Source organism: Engystomops pustulosus, chromosome 1 (assembly GCF_040894005.1).
Source record: "Engystomops pustulosus chromosome 1, aEngPut4.maternal, whole genome shotgun sequence".
Lineage (NCBI taxonomy): Eukaryota > Metazoa > Chordata > Amphibia > Anura > Leptodactylidae > Engystomops > Engystomops pustulosus.
Window position 1 is genome coordinate 14,192,179 of NC_092411.1, and position 15,808 is coordinate 14,207,986.

At 46.1% G+C, this 15,808-nt stretch overlaps 1 protein-coding gene across 1 annotated transcript in view; it reads left to right on the forward strand.

Moving 5' to 3' along the window:
* The window catches only part of LOC140117215 (phospholipid-transporting ATPase IC-like), a 74,820-nt gene that overhangs the window by 12,631 nt on the left and 46,381 nt on the right, over positions 1-15,808 (forward strand). The window contains exons 2-3 of the mRNA XM_072133710.1: positions 10,535-10,698; positions 13,073-13,170. Of these exons, the coding sequence (XP_071989811.1) occupies positions 10,536-10,698; positions 13,073-13,170 (261 nt within the window). The 5' untranslated portion in view covers position 10,535. The remainder of the gene's footprint in view (positions 1-10,534; positions 10,699-13,072; positions 13,171-15,808) is intronic.

Sequence of the window (15,808 nt, forward strand, 5' to 3'; positions counted from 1 at the left end):
GTACCCAAGAACCGGTCCTATTCCCCTGCTTGGAGTGATACACTGATATCCTACGCCTGATTTGGGTTAATCTGTTCTGATTTCCATCTTGATTAGTGGATGAATGTTCTACCTTTAAATTGCTTCCTGTTTTGGAAAATTCATATACATTGTATCTCTATGGTTTTAACTAATTGAGTTAAGTTTCATTGTCTGTTCCTTGTTATTCTGATGAAGTTTCGGACCTGGTACTGTAGTCTGGTTTGTGACATAGCAAAGAGATTTGGCTTTTTTGTCTCATTCAGAGTAATGATGTCCTTCCATTAGTGGTCGTTATCGGGCGCTCTTAAATAGCGCAGATGTCACATAAGTCTCCACATAAACAGATAGTCGTCTATTGTCACATCTCTCCACGCTGCGGCAGCCACAAGGCATTCCCACCAACCAGTATTTCTCGTTTGTGCCTGTAAAGATTGTGAACAAAGTTCATATTTTCCCCGTCCTTGCACAAAAGTAACCAGTGTGACATTTACTGAAAGCAAATAACGTGACAATCATAGGCTCCGGATGTATGGACGCAAAACAAACACTGGAGCTCTATGCTGGTGCACATAGTGCGGGTATCTCCACTTCTGTGAATGTATAGATGTAGCAGAGCTGAACTTGACCTCTTACACAACGAACTTGGTCTTGTAATGGAAATCTATTGTTCACAAGAACAATGAGATCCAGAATAGCTAGGACTATTAAATAAGTGCAAAACCTAGAGATCCCCTTTAAAGGAAACCTACCACTTGTAGTGGCAGGTTTCCGATGGAAATACCGGGCACCAGCTCAGGCTGAGCTGGTGCCGGAGCTTATTTTAGTTAGTGTTTTAAACCGCGGTATCGCGGTTTAAAACACTTTTTAAACGTTATAGCGGGCGCAGGCAGGTACACGCTCGGCGCTTACCATGCGCGCGGCTACATAGGAAGTGAATGAGAGCCGCGTGCACGGTAAGCGCCGAGCGCGTACCTGCCTGCGCCGGCTATAACGTTTAAAAAGTGTTTTAAACCGCGATACCGCGGTTTAAAACACTAACGAAAATAAGCTCCGGCACCAGCTCACCCTGATCTCACCCTGAGCTGGTGCCCGGTATTTACATCGGAAACCTGCCACTACAAGTGGTAGGTTTCCTTTAAGGAAGGGAAGTAGGTTTACCTGTTGTCCTATGTAAAAAGATCGCAGCCGCTTGGACACCACATTTTAGATAAAAGATACATAGTATTTCGAAGTCTGGTACTTGGGGGTCTTGATGACTGCTTGTTATCTGACTTCTGCTTAATAAAGAAAGGTCTCTTCAACAAATCAAATCAATTAAATCAAATCAAAAGACGAGGGGGCACTGTCTCCATCTGGAGGAAACAAGGTTTAATCACTAGAGATGACGGCTCAACTGTCAATCTGTGGAATAGCCTAGCTCAGGCGCTGGTCATAGCAGAGACAGCAGAGAGCTTTAAGAAGGGTCTAAATAACATTGACGGTTATATTATATAGAATTGTTTCCCCTAAATCCCTTCCTTATCCAATCTCTATCCTACCTTGATTGAACTTGATGGACAGGTTAGTAAATTTTAACGTTATTCCTTAGAGAATAACAAGCTGATATTGGTGGAGGTCTGGTCTCTGGAACCCCCATTGTGGATTTCCCCACTGTGGGACTAATAAAGGATTATCTTATCTTGATGACGAGAATGGGGGACCCACCGTTCCAATCATTTGGTTGAACAGGATCCTTCAATTGTAATCAGAAGGGGTCCCAGCAGGCTGACCCTCACCAATCAACATGTGACTTTCTATACTGTACATACAGGAAAACTTTAAATATTGGCTAAACCTCTTCACATCAATTTTATTGTTAAAGGGAGTCTATCTCCTCCACCAAACTTATGACCATACCTCTATTATTTCTGTCCTTTATGCCATTGCCGAGATATTCTCCTGTCAATCTGTATTCTAATGAGGCAGTTGGTGCACCCAGGGCGTGTCCTCTAGAGCACTGCCACTCCCTTCTAAGTCACTCCCCTCTTCTTCCAGTGTCACCCCATGTTTCTCACAGTCAAAACCTAATTTTATTGTGATGAAAAGGGGAATGGTCCAGGCAGGAATAGCACTGCTCCAAGTGCCGATGCCACAACCTGGGTGCTCCAACAACCTCATTAGCATACAGATTAAAATGGTAATATCTCTGCAACAACATAAAAAACAGAAATAATAAAGCTATGTTGGAGATCACAGTTTATTCACATACAACATACTGATAACAGGATATAATTAGAGATGAGCGAGCACTAAAATGCTCGGGTACTCGTTATTCGAGACGAACTTTTCCCGATGCTCGAGTGCTCGTCTCGAATAACGAGCCCCATTGAAGTCAATGGGAGACTCGAGCATTTTTCAAGGGGACCAAGGCTCTGCACAGGGAAGCTTGGCCAAACACCTGGGAACCTCAGAAAAGAATGGAAACACCACGGAAATGGACAGGAAACAGCAGGGGCAGCATGCATGGATGCCTCTGAGGCTGCTTAATCGCACCATTATGCCAAAATTATGGGCAACAGCATGGCCATGACAGAGTGAGAGAATGAAGCTAGATAGCATGTAAAACATCCAATAATTGACCCTGACACTATAGGGGACGGCATGCAGAGGCAGCGGCAGCAGCGGCAGGCTAGAGAGAGGCATGGCAACATACCCTAAATGGACTCAGGCTTCAAACCAATGGGTGGCAGAGAGGAACCAAAGGAGGTGAGCAAGAAGCGCTCAAATAATATCGGTACATGATAAAAGTTTGCCAGTATATTTTGTGGATTACACAGCAGGGTGGCGACAAAGTTAACATGGAAGCCATGAAAACAATCCAAAATTCTGCCTGACACAGCTCGTTTGATAAGGGGACCATGTATGGAGGCAGTGAACTAGTAGTAGATTAAAGGTGCTGCAGTTAAAACTATGTTAGTTGGATCTTGGGATGGAGCTGGCGCTCCGCTGCCAGGCGAGCTTTCGCCAATCCAAGCCCCTGTCTCTAGGCTACTCCCCAAACAGCACTTCTAAGAACCTTTTGTATAAGATCAAGTGTAGTAGCGTTCTTATAAGTTTGGGATATGGCGGGTGAGGGGAATGTAAACAGATGCGCAAGAAGCGCTGAAATAATATCGGTAAATGATAAAAGTTTGCCAGTATATTTTGTGGATTACACAGCAGGGTGGCGACAAAGTTAACAAGTTTGATGTGGAATGCCCCGTAATAGCTCTTGGGCGGTGTGCCTTTTATCGCCTAGGCTCAGCAGTTTGAGCACCGCCTGCTGTCGCTTAGCGACGCCACTGCTGCTGTGCCTAGAGCTACCGACTGATGGCGCCATGCCCAAGGATGGTAATTCGGAGGAGGAGGAGGAGGTGGAGGAGGGGTGGGAGGAGGAAGAGGTATAGTAGGCCTTTGAGACCTGGACCGAGGTAGGCCCCACAATCCTCTGCGTCGGCAGTATATGACCAGCCCCAGGGTCAGACTCGGTCCCAGCCTGCACCAAGTTAAGTGTAGTAGCGTTCTTATAAGTTTGGGATATGGCGGGTGAGGGGAATGTAAACAGATGCGCAAGAAGCGCATGATGCGCATGGAGCTGGCGCTCCGCTGCCAGGCGAGCTTTCGCCAATCCAAGCCCCTGTCTCTAGGCTACTCCCCAAACAGCACTTCTAAGAGAACCTTTTGTATAAGATCAAGTGTAGTAGCGTTCTTTAGGATATGGCGGGTGAGGGGAATGTAAACAGATGCGCAAGAAGCGCTGAAATAATATTGGTAAATGATAAAAGTTTGCCAGTATATTTTGTGGATAACACAGCAGGGTGGCGACAAAGTTAACAACTTTGATGTGGAATCCATGAAAACAACCCAAATTTCTGCCTGACACACCTCGTTTGATAAGGGGACGATGTATGGAGGCAGCTATATGGACGACTTTTGGAGGTAGCAAAGGAGACAACGCGTGGAGGCTGCTATGGAGACAATTTAATTTGGATAGTGCCTGTATGTGGCAGTCCAAAAAAGTTTTCAAACCAGAGGAGCAGGTAGGTGGCCCTCCAGAAAAATGAAATAGATTGAGTGCCTGTATGTGGCAGTCCAAAAAAGTTTTCAAACCAGAGGAGCAGGTAGGTGGCCCTCCAGAAAAATGAAATAGATTGAGTGCCTGTATGTGGCAGTCCAAAAAAGTTTTCAAACCAGAGGAGCAGGTAGGTGGCCCTCCAGAAAAATTGAATAGATTGAGTGCCTGTATGTGGCACTCCCAAAAATTGTTTAAAACAGAGGACCGGGTAGGTGGCCCTCCAGAAAAATTAAATGCATAAAGTACTATAGCTAGAGCCAGTGGGCCCTGTCAAAAAATAGCCAGTTTCCTCTGCTTTAGTGTACAAAGAGGAGGAGAAGGAGGAAAATGAGGAGGAGGAGGAATGGATAAATTATTCAGGTTGAGCTTCCTTCACCAGGTGGAGATTGGAAATTATGAGAAATCCAGGCTTTATTCATCTTAATAAGCGTCAGCCTGTCAGCGCTGTCAGTCGACAGGCGTGTACGCTTATCGGTGATGATGCCACCAGCTGCACTGAAAACCCGCTCGGACAAGACGCTAGCGGCAGGGCAGGCAAGAACCTCCAAGGCGTACAGCGCCAGTTCGTGCCACATGTCCAGCTTTGAAACCCAGTAGTTGTAGGGAGCTGTGTGATCATTTAGGACGATGGTATGGTCAGCTACGTACTCCCTCACCATCTTTCTGTAAAGATCAGCCCTACTCTGCCGAGACTGGGGACAGGTGACAGTGTCTTGCTGGGGTGACATAAAGCTGGCAAAAGCCTTGTAAAGCGTACCCTTGCCAGTGCTGGACAAGCTGCCTGCTCGCCTACTCTCCCTCGCTACTTGTCCCGCAGAACTACGCACTCTGCCGCTAGCGCTGTCAGAAGGGAAATAGTGTTTCAGCTTGTGCACCAGGGCCTGCTGGTATTCATGCATTCTCACACTCCTTTCCTCTCCAGGGATGAGAGTGGAAAGATTTTGCTTGTACCGTGGGTCCAGGAGAGTGAATACCCAGTAATCGGTGCTGGAATAAATTCTTTGAACGCGAGGGTCACGGGATAGGCAGCCTAGCATGAAATCTGCCATATGCGCCAGAGTACCAACGCGTAAGAATTCACTCCCCTCACTGGCCTGACTGTCCATTTCCTCCTCCTCCAACTCCTCCAACTCCTCTTCTTCTGCCCATACACGCTGAACAGTGAAGGACTCAACAATGGTCCCCTCTTGTGTCTCGCCAACATTCTCCTCCTCTTCCTCCTCATCCTCCTCCACCTCCACCTCCTCCGATATGCGCTGAGAAACAGACCTAAGGGTGCTTTGGCTATCAACAAGGGAACCTTCTTCCCCCGTCTCTTGTGACGAGCGCAAAGCTTCCGACTTCATGCCGACCAGAGAGTTTTTCAACAGGCCAAGCAGCGGGATGGTGAGGCTGATGATGGCGGCATCGCCACTGACCATCTGTGTTGACTCCTCGAAGTTACTCAGCACCTGACAGATATCAGACATCCACGTCCACTCCTCATTGTAGACTTGAGGAAGCTGACTGACCTGACTACCAGTTCTGGTGGAAGTTGACATCTGACAGTCTACAATCGCTCTGCGCTGCTGGTAAACTCTGGATAACATGGTTAATGTTGAATTCCACCTCGTGGGCACGTTGCACAACAGTCGGTGAGCGGGCAGTTGGAGGCAGCGCTGCGCTGCCCTGAGAGTGGCAGCATCTGTGCTGGACTTCCTAAAATGCGCACAGATGCGGCGCACCTTCGTGAGCAAATCAGACAGATTGGGGTATGTCTTGAGGAAACGCTGAACTATCAGATTTAACACATGGGCCAGGCATGGCACATGTGTCAGTCTGCCGAGTTGCAGAGCCGCCACCAGGTTACGGCCGTTGTCACACACAACCATGCCTGGCTTCAGGTTCAGCGGTGCCAGCCACAGATCAGTCTGCGCCGTGATGCCCTGTAATAGCTCTTGGGCGGTGTGCCTTTTATCGCCTAGGCTCAGCAGTTTGAGCACCGCCTGCTGTCGCTTAGCGACGGCACTGCTGCTGTGCCTAGAGCTACCGACTGATGGCGGCATGCCAACGGATGGTAGTTCGGAGGAGGAGGTGGAGGAGGGGTGGGAGGAGGAGGAGGCATAGTAGGCCTGAAAGACCTGGACCGAGGTAGGCCCCGCAATCCTCGGCGTCGGCAGTATATGACCAGCCGCAGGGTCAGACTCGGTCCCAGCCTCCACCAAGTTAACCCAATGTGCCGTCAGCGATATATAGTGGCCCTGCCCGGCAGCACTCGTCCACGTGTCCGTGGTCAGGTGGACCTTGTCAGAAACGGCGTTGGTCAGGGCACGGATGATGTTGTCTGACACGTGCTGGTGCAGGGCTGGGACGGCACATCGGGAAAAGTAGTGGCGGCTGGGGACCGAATACCGAGGGGCGGCCGCCGCCATGAGGTTGCGAAAGGCCTCGGTCTCTACTAGCCTATAGGGCAGCATCTCCAGGCTAAGCAATCTGGAGATGTGGACATTAAGGGCTTGGGCGTGCGGGTGGGTTGCACTATATTTCCGTTTCCGCTCCAGCGTCTGGGGTATGGAGAGCTGAACGCTGGTGGATGCTGTGGAGGATCGTGGAGGCGACGATGGGGTTTTTGTGCCAGGGTCCTGGGCAGGGGGCTGACTATCAGCTGAAACAGGGGAAGGAGCAGTGGTGTGCACGGCCGGAGGTGAACGGGCTTGGTGCCACTGAGTGGGGTGTTTAGCATTCATATGCCTGCGCATACTGGTGGTAGTTAAGCTAGTAGTGGTGGAACCCCTGCTGATCCTGGTTTGGCAAAGGTTGCACACCACAGTCCGTCGGTCATCCGGTGTTTCCTTAAAGAACCTCCAGACTTCTGAAAATCTAGCCCTCGCCGCGGGAGCCCTCGCCACGGGAGCTTCACTACGTGACACATTTGGCGCTGATGCACCTGCTCTGGCCCTGCCTCTCCGTCTGGCCCCACCACTGCCTCTTCCAACCTGTTCTGGTCGAGGACTCTCCTCCATCTCAGAAGCACTGTGTTCACCCGTCCTCTCAACCCAGCTTGGGTCTGTCACCTCATCATCCTCCGATCCCTCAGTCTGCTCCCCCCTCGGACATCCTGCCCTGACAACAACTTCACCACTGTCTGACAACCGTGTCTCCTCATCGTCGGACACCTCTTTACACACTTCTTCCACTACGTCAAGAAGGTCATCATCACCCACAGACTGCGACTGGTGGAAAACCTGGGCATCGGAAAATTGCTCAGCAGCAACCGGACAAGTGGTTTGTGACTGTGGGAAGGGTCCAGAAAACAGTTCCTCAGAGTATGCCGGTTCAAATGCCAAATTTTCCTGGGAGGGGGCAGACTGGGGGGGGGGAGGCTGAGGTGCAGGAGCTGGAGGAGTGCCGATTTCGGTGACATGGGTGGACTGCGTGGAAGACTGACTGGTGGACAAATTGCTCGAAGCATTGTCGGCAATCCACGACATCACATGTTCGCACTGTTCTGGCCTCAACAGTGCTCTACCACGAGTCCCAGTAACTTCAGACATGAACCTAGGGAGTGTAGCTCTGCGGCGTTCCCCTGCTCCCTCATCAGCAGGTGGTGTCTCACCCCGCCCAGGACCACGGCCTCTGACCCCTGCAGTAGTTGGACGCCCACGTCCCCGCCCTCGTCCTCTACCCCTAGCCCTCGGGTTAAACATTTTTAAAATGAAAGTTATAACTTTAATTTTTTTTTAACTTTTTTTTGTGTTTTTTTGTGTTTTTTAGTTTTTTTTTGTGTTTTTTAGTTTTTAAAACCAAACGATGCTATCCTATTGCTATGGCTATTTTCTAGCCAAGTATTAAAGCACACTGCTATGCCAGATGAGATGACGCTGAGTTATGAAAAAAATAAACGTAAAATAAAAAGGAAATGGCAGACTGTGCCTAATTGAAATCCAACCCCTAATAAATTTTCCCACTTCGGTCTTTGCGATGGATATGTGCGTCACTAAGCGCTAAACACAGCGGTCGCAAGTCTCACTCCAAATTCCTGACAATTTGCTAGTATATGCACTGCAGCAAGGACAGCCACCAGCAGATCAACCAGAAATAAAATATATATAACGCTATTGTAGGCGTAAGTAAGCCGTTTGGATTCTACTTTGGCTATTTTCTAGCCAAGTATGAAAGCACACTGATGAGATGACGCTGAGTTATGAAAAAATAAACGTAAAATAAAAAGAAACTGGCAGACTCTGCCTAATTGAAATCCAACCCCTAATAAATTTTCCCACTTTGGTGTTTGAGGTGGATATGTGCGTCACTAAGCGCTAAACACAGCGGTAGCAAGTCCCCCTGCAAATTCCTCACAATATGGTACTAGCTGCACTACTAGTGCCAGCAAGCCCAGCCACAAGCAAACAAAAAAAAAAAAGTATAACGTTATTGTAGCCCTAAGAAGGGCTGTTGGGTTCTTGTAGAATCACTCCTGCCTAACAGTAAGCTAATAGAACACCCTAACGCTTTCCCTGACCAGCAGCAGCTCTCTCCCTAGCGGCATCCAGACACAGAATGATCCGAGCAGCGCGGGCAGCGGCTAGTCTATTCCAGGGTCACCTGATCTGGCCAGCCAACCACTGCTATCGACGTGTAAGGGTACCACGTCATGCTGGGTGGAGTGCAGAGTCTTCTGGCTTGTGATTGGCTCTGTTTCTGGCCGCCAAAAAGCAAAACGGCGGGAGCTGCCATTTTCTCGAGCGGGCGAAGTATTCGTCCGAGCAACGAGCAGTTTCGAGTACGCTAATGCTCGAACGAGCATCAAGCTCGGACGAGTATGTTCGCTCATCTCTAGATATAATGCCTGAAGGAGGTGGGAGAATCCCTCTAAACCACGATTCCAAGATATAAAAGAGTTTCCAATATTAGATCTGTGATGGTTCAACTGCCAACAGCCCTATCAGCTAAATAAAGGAGTCTGGCAAGTATTTCGTCACATTGTTTATGTACCAGGCGTAGCACCTTACATGTGGTAGTGGCTGTGAATGACTTCAGCACCGGCCACAGGACATCAGAAGTCTCCGCTCTTCTTCCAGTCTCTTCTGTATTTCTGTGGCTGTAATGCGTTTCTTGGCCATAACTTTGCCACCGAGGATAATAATAATCTTTATTTATATAGCGCCATCAAATTCCGTAGCGCTTTACAAAATTTATTTTACAGATTTCTATTGGGTTTAGACCAAGACTCTGGGCTGTGGCCATTTCAGTGTATAAAAGAACAGCTTTACCTGTTTTTCTGTGGGACAGGGGGCAATGTGCTGTATGGTAATGGCTGATTAAGTGATGAACTCAAGGTGGAAGAAGGTTCTGACACACACTTGCATTCACTCATCCATGTAGCTGAATGAGAGATCCAACTCCGCCAGATCCAACATTCCCCAAACCATGACACTTCCTCCACCACCTTACACTGACTTTTTTACAAACCTTGGGTTTCGAGTTCTCCAGTTTGTCGATGAACATAATGGGCCACATTCAACAGAAGTGTGTAGCACACTCTATCTTAAAGGTGCACCAAAAAAAAGTTGGAGCAGTGCACATTCCATGAATCTGGCGTCTTCTGCACACTTCACAGGCAAACTGCACATAGTACAGACTGCAATGTTTTTTTTTTATAAATGTGACCCAATGATGAACTGTGGACCACTTCTTCTCTGTCCACACAACATTCTCCTCATCGAAGGTGAGTCTAGCTTTCTGATCCTTTCTGCTAATGGGAGGTTTGGGCTTGATGAGACACTATGACAATTCAGATCCTTACCCTGTTCAGTGCTGAACCAGCGGCAATTCCAGTTGCAGTGTTGGAACAATTACCCATGGAGATATTCCGCATTATTCTGTCCTCTCTTACTTTTGTCTTTCAGGGGCACCAGCCTTCTTAGGGGACTCTAAATGAGTTTGTGATTTTGTAAAGGTGGACTAGTTTAGAAATCACAGTCTTAGAGTGATCTTCTCTCGCTGTGGCTGATAGGGCCACCCTCCCCCTCCCCCCCTTTGGCCTTCATCTGGACAACCTGCTGCCGGAGGGTTTCAGTCTCTTTGGAGTGGCAGAACATTTTTGCAAAGTCAGTGAAAACTCAAAAGTTAGGCCCAAGTTACTTAGAGTTTGTCATATAATTAGGGAAATTTGCACCAGGTTTTATCTAATTGAGTTTAATGTCTTACAATTATCTAAGTTTCATTTTTATTCTGTGCTTGAAAATATATACAATTTATGAAATAAAATACAGTATGTTACTCATGATAATATATATCCACACCGGACCATACAATGACATTGACATTTAGGAGATTATGTGTTGTTCTCTAATTTTGATCCCCAGTGTATAAGGGATTGTATTATAGATGTTATCACTCTATCAATCTACTTTATTATCTTCTACTTTGCACTAACAGAATGAGTAGAAATATTACAACGTCAACTGAAGATCTAGAGAAGCCGGACGATGGGAAGCTTTCCTACTCAGGTGATGAAACAGAGGATGACGTGGACGGTTCAGAGACTCTCCCAGAAGACAATGGGGTTGACTTAACTAGAGAACAACGGCAGACTTCTAAAGGTAAGTAGTTTTTCTGGTTACAATCAGCAAGCAGGTCAACAGACCCTTCTCTAGCCGCTATACTGGGAAGGGGCAGTAAGTTTTATCTATGTAACACTACTGTACAGTGCCTGATGTACACTACACTTCCCACAGTGCAAATTTCAGGAGACACTGAAAAAGCAGGGAATGCTACAAAATTTTCACACTGAAGTCTGTAGCACTGAATGGGCATTGACTCAAGTTAAAGGGATTTTGCATTTGCTTCTGATTTTGTCATCTTTGATTCTGAATTGCGATTTTGACCCTTGTCTGAAAAGATTGTTTACCCGTTGCCTCGTGCTGATGGAGACATTAATTTGTTGATGAGGTTTACAGGGGTTGGTCGCAATCCCAAAACTTTACCCTGGTAAAGTTGGAGGTTTGTGCCAAGGACATCTCTCTAGCCCCTGCTATGTGGGTGGGTATGAGACAGGGGGCAGACATCTTGGACCCCTCCATCCGATGGATGATAGAAGGACATGGGATGTCATAGGACAGTGATGGCGAACCTTTTAGAGGCCGAGTGCCCAAATTGCAACCCTAAACCCCCCTTATTTATTGCGATGTGCCAACCAAAAATTAAAGCACTAACTTATTGCTCCCTGTTCTTCAAAAACATTCAATCATATTGGCCTCCTGAGGACAAGATGGAAAATTTAGCAAATTTTAGCTTCTTTCCAGTGTTCCTCCGTACACAGAGAATCATGGGGCCAGCAGAAGGTCTTCCAAAGATAATTTTTCCCTGTCTACTCATTCTCCCTCTTCCTACATACCCAAGTAGCAAAGTATGTATCACTTAAATATATGAGTGAAATCAGCTTCTTTTAAGTTGCTTGGAACTGCAGGAAGATTCTTTGTGTCCTGTCTGGTGTGCTTGGGTGATGGCCCGAGTGCCCACAGAAAGGGCTCTGAGTGCCACCTCTGGCACCAGTGCCATAGGTTCGCCACCACTGTCATAGGAGGTCCTGAGTCCTGTTGCCAATGATTCATGTTTGAGATTCATGATTTTAGGGTGCAGTCACAGCCACCAATAGTGCTGAGTCTACAAACACAGCACTAAGGTACTGGGATCGGCCTCAGCTCGATCGCCTATGCGCTTCTATGAACCAGAACCAGACACCAGGTTCTGGTTTCCATAAAAAAATGCACACGAAATTGGCCCGAGGACGCCCCAGTACCCAAGCACTGCGTTTGTAACCACTGCACTTGCGTTACGTGTGGCTGCACCCTTAAAGCGTTTTTCTTGGTTGCTGGAAGTGTAAGCAGCTGTGAAAATGGTAGCACAGGTGCTTACTCTTCCAGCAATGAAACCAACCTGCCAACTATCATGTAAAAAATATTGCAAACACCACATGTGACCACACCCTAATATGTCATCTCCCTGGGGTGTTGTTAGAGTGAGTTAAGATGCAAAATAATGGGGAACATTTATCAAGGGTCCATGGACCGCTATTCCTTTGGGTTTTCCTGAATATTTCCGTTTTGCGCTGCTTTTGTGATCGGATTGTGGCGCACCGGCGCTGGCTTGCATGCAGCAGAATTCCTGGGGCATGGGTGTCTGGCAACCTGAAGGATTTGAATTTTAAAAAATGACGCAAGATCAAGCACTTACAGGCACCAGGAAGAAGGTGAACTCCGGCGGACCTCGGCGCAGAAGACAGATGCAGGATATCGGGCGCACAACCTTAGTGAATCGCGCCGGACCCGAATCCTCACCGGACAACGCACCGCGGGATCGCAACAGAACCGGGTAAGTAAATGTGCCCCAATGAGTCAAATCGAAAATTTACAGTAGTGTCCACTCCTCACATGACTTGTGTCACTTTGGATTTGAGACATTTGCAACAAAAAGTCCCAAAAAAAGCCAAAAGTTGCACCTGCCAGGACAGGAAAAACTAAACATGTATCACAAGAAAACACCACAAAAAGACCTTCCAAATGTCTAAAATTATACACCAAAGAAAAATTTAACTTGTATGATTTTCAGTGGAGAATCTCTCTGTAATCTGACATCTCAGCGAGATTCTGTCCATCTTGCTAGGAAGCGTGAAATAAGTAAGTGAAATTTAAAGTAAAAATAATTTATAAGGAATGTAGAGAAGATAATAATATGCCATAACTCTAAAAATATGTACTGTATGTAGTTTTTCTAAGAAGTTAGTGATCATTTACATAAAAACAATGATATTTCTCGCCATGACCAGTTTGCATGTCTTCAGCTCAGCACGGAACCATCGCAACGTTACAAGTTATGCATTGATACACCTGTAAGATTTGCCCTAGGGGGTGACAATGGCCGATAGTCTTGTGTTACTTATACTTTTATGTCATAAATGTCTCGTGTCTCCTCCAGTAAGCGGATGGAAAGTCAAAGCCAATGATCCCAATTTCTGCAACCAGCCGGAATTCATGAAGAAAAAATACTTCTGCTTTAAGAGAAGCAAATACGCCGTAGGTTCCTTTGTTTGTTCTTCCGTGGTAAAAATCTATGGTTATATTTTCCGAACCCTTCCCATTTGGCATGTGACTTACAGTGGGTGATAGGGAATGTGACGTGGGCTGATAACAACCATGAAATACTCGTAAACTCAGGAAGGTCTTTATGTAACTGAAAGTAAACATGTCCATGGCGGCAGGTTCTCCAGGGATGTGGAATTCATGCAGGACACACCTAAGAATGTACACGGACATGACACAGACTACAGGCGATAATGGCTCTATGTATGGTTTATAGTACTACTCCCTACATATGGGGAAGTGACATCTTAGAGTTGGTGGTAAAATTACCAAAGTGGGCTCCTCATTCCTAGGGAGAAATAAGAAATAAAGACCCCACCTATCTACACCCAGTATAATACTCCTAAGTTCCCTCCACACAGTATGATAATCCTTAGTTCCTTCTACACTGTATGATAATCCTTACTTCTCTCCACACAGTATACTACTCCTTAGTTCTCTCCACACAATATACTACTCCTTACTTCTCTCCACACAGTATACTATTCCTTACTTCTCTCCACACAGTATACTACTCCTTACTTCTCTCCACACAGTATACTACTCCTTAGTTCTCTCCACACAATATACTACTCCTTAGTTCCCTCCACACAGTATACTATTCCTTAAATCCTTCCACACAGTATGATACTCCTTACTTCTCTCCACACCGTATACTACTCCTTAGTTCTCTCCACACAGTATACTACTCCTTAAATCCTTCCACACAGTATATTACTCCTTAGTTCCCTCCACACAGTATACTACTCCTTACTTCTCTCCACACAGTATGATACTCCTTACTTCTCTCCACACCGTATACTACTCCTTAGTTCCTTCCACACAGTATGATACTCCTTAAATCCTTCCACACAGTATACTACTCCTTAAATCCTTCCACACAGTATACTACTCCTTAGTCCCCCCACACACAGTATACTACTCCTTACTTCTCTCCACACAGTATGATACTCCTTACTTCTCTCCACACCGTATACTACTCCTTAGTTCCTTCCACACAGTATACTACTCCTTAAATCCTTCCACACAGTATACTACTCCTTAGTTCTCTCCACACAGTATACTACTCCTTAGTTCCCTCCACACAGTATACTACTCCTCAGTTCCTTCCACACAGTATACTATTCCTTAAATCCTTCCACACAGTATACTACTCCTTAGTTCCCTCCACACAGTATACTACTCCTTAAATCCTTCCACACAGTATACTACTCCTTACTTCTCTCCACACAGTATGATACTCCTTACTTCTCTCCACACCGTATACTACTCCTTAGTTCTCTCCACACAGTATACTACTCCTTAAATCCTTCCACACAGTATATTACTCCTTAGTTCCCTCCACACAGTATACTACTCCTTACTTCTCTCCACACAGTATGATACTCCTTACTTCTCTCCACACCGTATACTACTCCTTAGTTCCTTCCACACAGTATGATACTCCTTAAATCCTTCCACACAGTATACTACTCCTTAGTCCCCCCACACACAGTATACTACTCCTTAAATCCTTCCACACAGTATACTACTCCTTAGTTCTCTCCACACAGTATACTACTCCTTAGTTCCCTCCACACAGTATACTACTCCTTAGTTCCTTCCACACAGTATACTACTCCTTATAGTTCTCTCCACACAGTATACTACTCCTTACTTCTCTCCACACAGTATACTACTCCTTAGTTCTCTTCACACAGTATACTACTCCTTAGTTCTCTCCACACAGTATACTACTCCTTACTTCTCTCCACACAGTATACTACTCCTTAGTTCCCTCCACACAGTATATTACTCCTTAAATCCTTCCACACAGTATACTACTCCTTAGTTCTCTCCACACAGTATGATACTCCTTACTTCTCTCCACACAGTATACTACTCCTTAGTTCTCTCCACACAGTATACTACTCCTTAGTTCTCTTCACACAGTATACTACTCCTTAGTTCCCTCCACACAGTATATTACTCCTTAAATCCTTCCACACAGTATACTACTCCTTAGTTCTCTCCACACAGTATGATACTCCTTACTTCTCTCCACACAGTATACTACTCCTTAGTTCTCTCCACACAGTATACTACTCCTTACTTCTCTCCACACAGTATACTACTCCTTAGTTCCCTCCACACAGTATACTACTCCTTAAATCCTTCCACACAGTATACTACTCCTTAGTTCTCTCCACACAGTATACTACTCCTTACTTCTCTCCACACAGTATACTACTCCTTAGTTCCCTCCACACAGTATACTACTCCTTACTTCTCTCCACACAGTATACTACTCCTTAGTTTTCTCCACACAGTATACTACTCCTTACTTCTCTCCACACAGTATACTACTCCTTAGTTCCCTCCACACAGTATACTACTCCTTACTTCTCTCCACACAGTATACTACTCCTTAGTTCCTTCCACACAGTATTCTACTCCTTAGTTCCCTACACACAGTATACTACTCCTTACTTCTCTCCACACAGTATACTACTCCTTACTTCTCTCCACACAGTATACTACTCCTTAGTTCCTTCCACACAGTATTCTACTCCTTAGTTCCCTACACACAGTA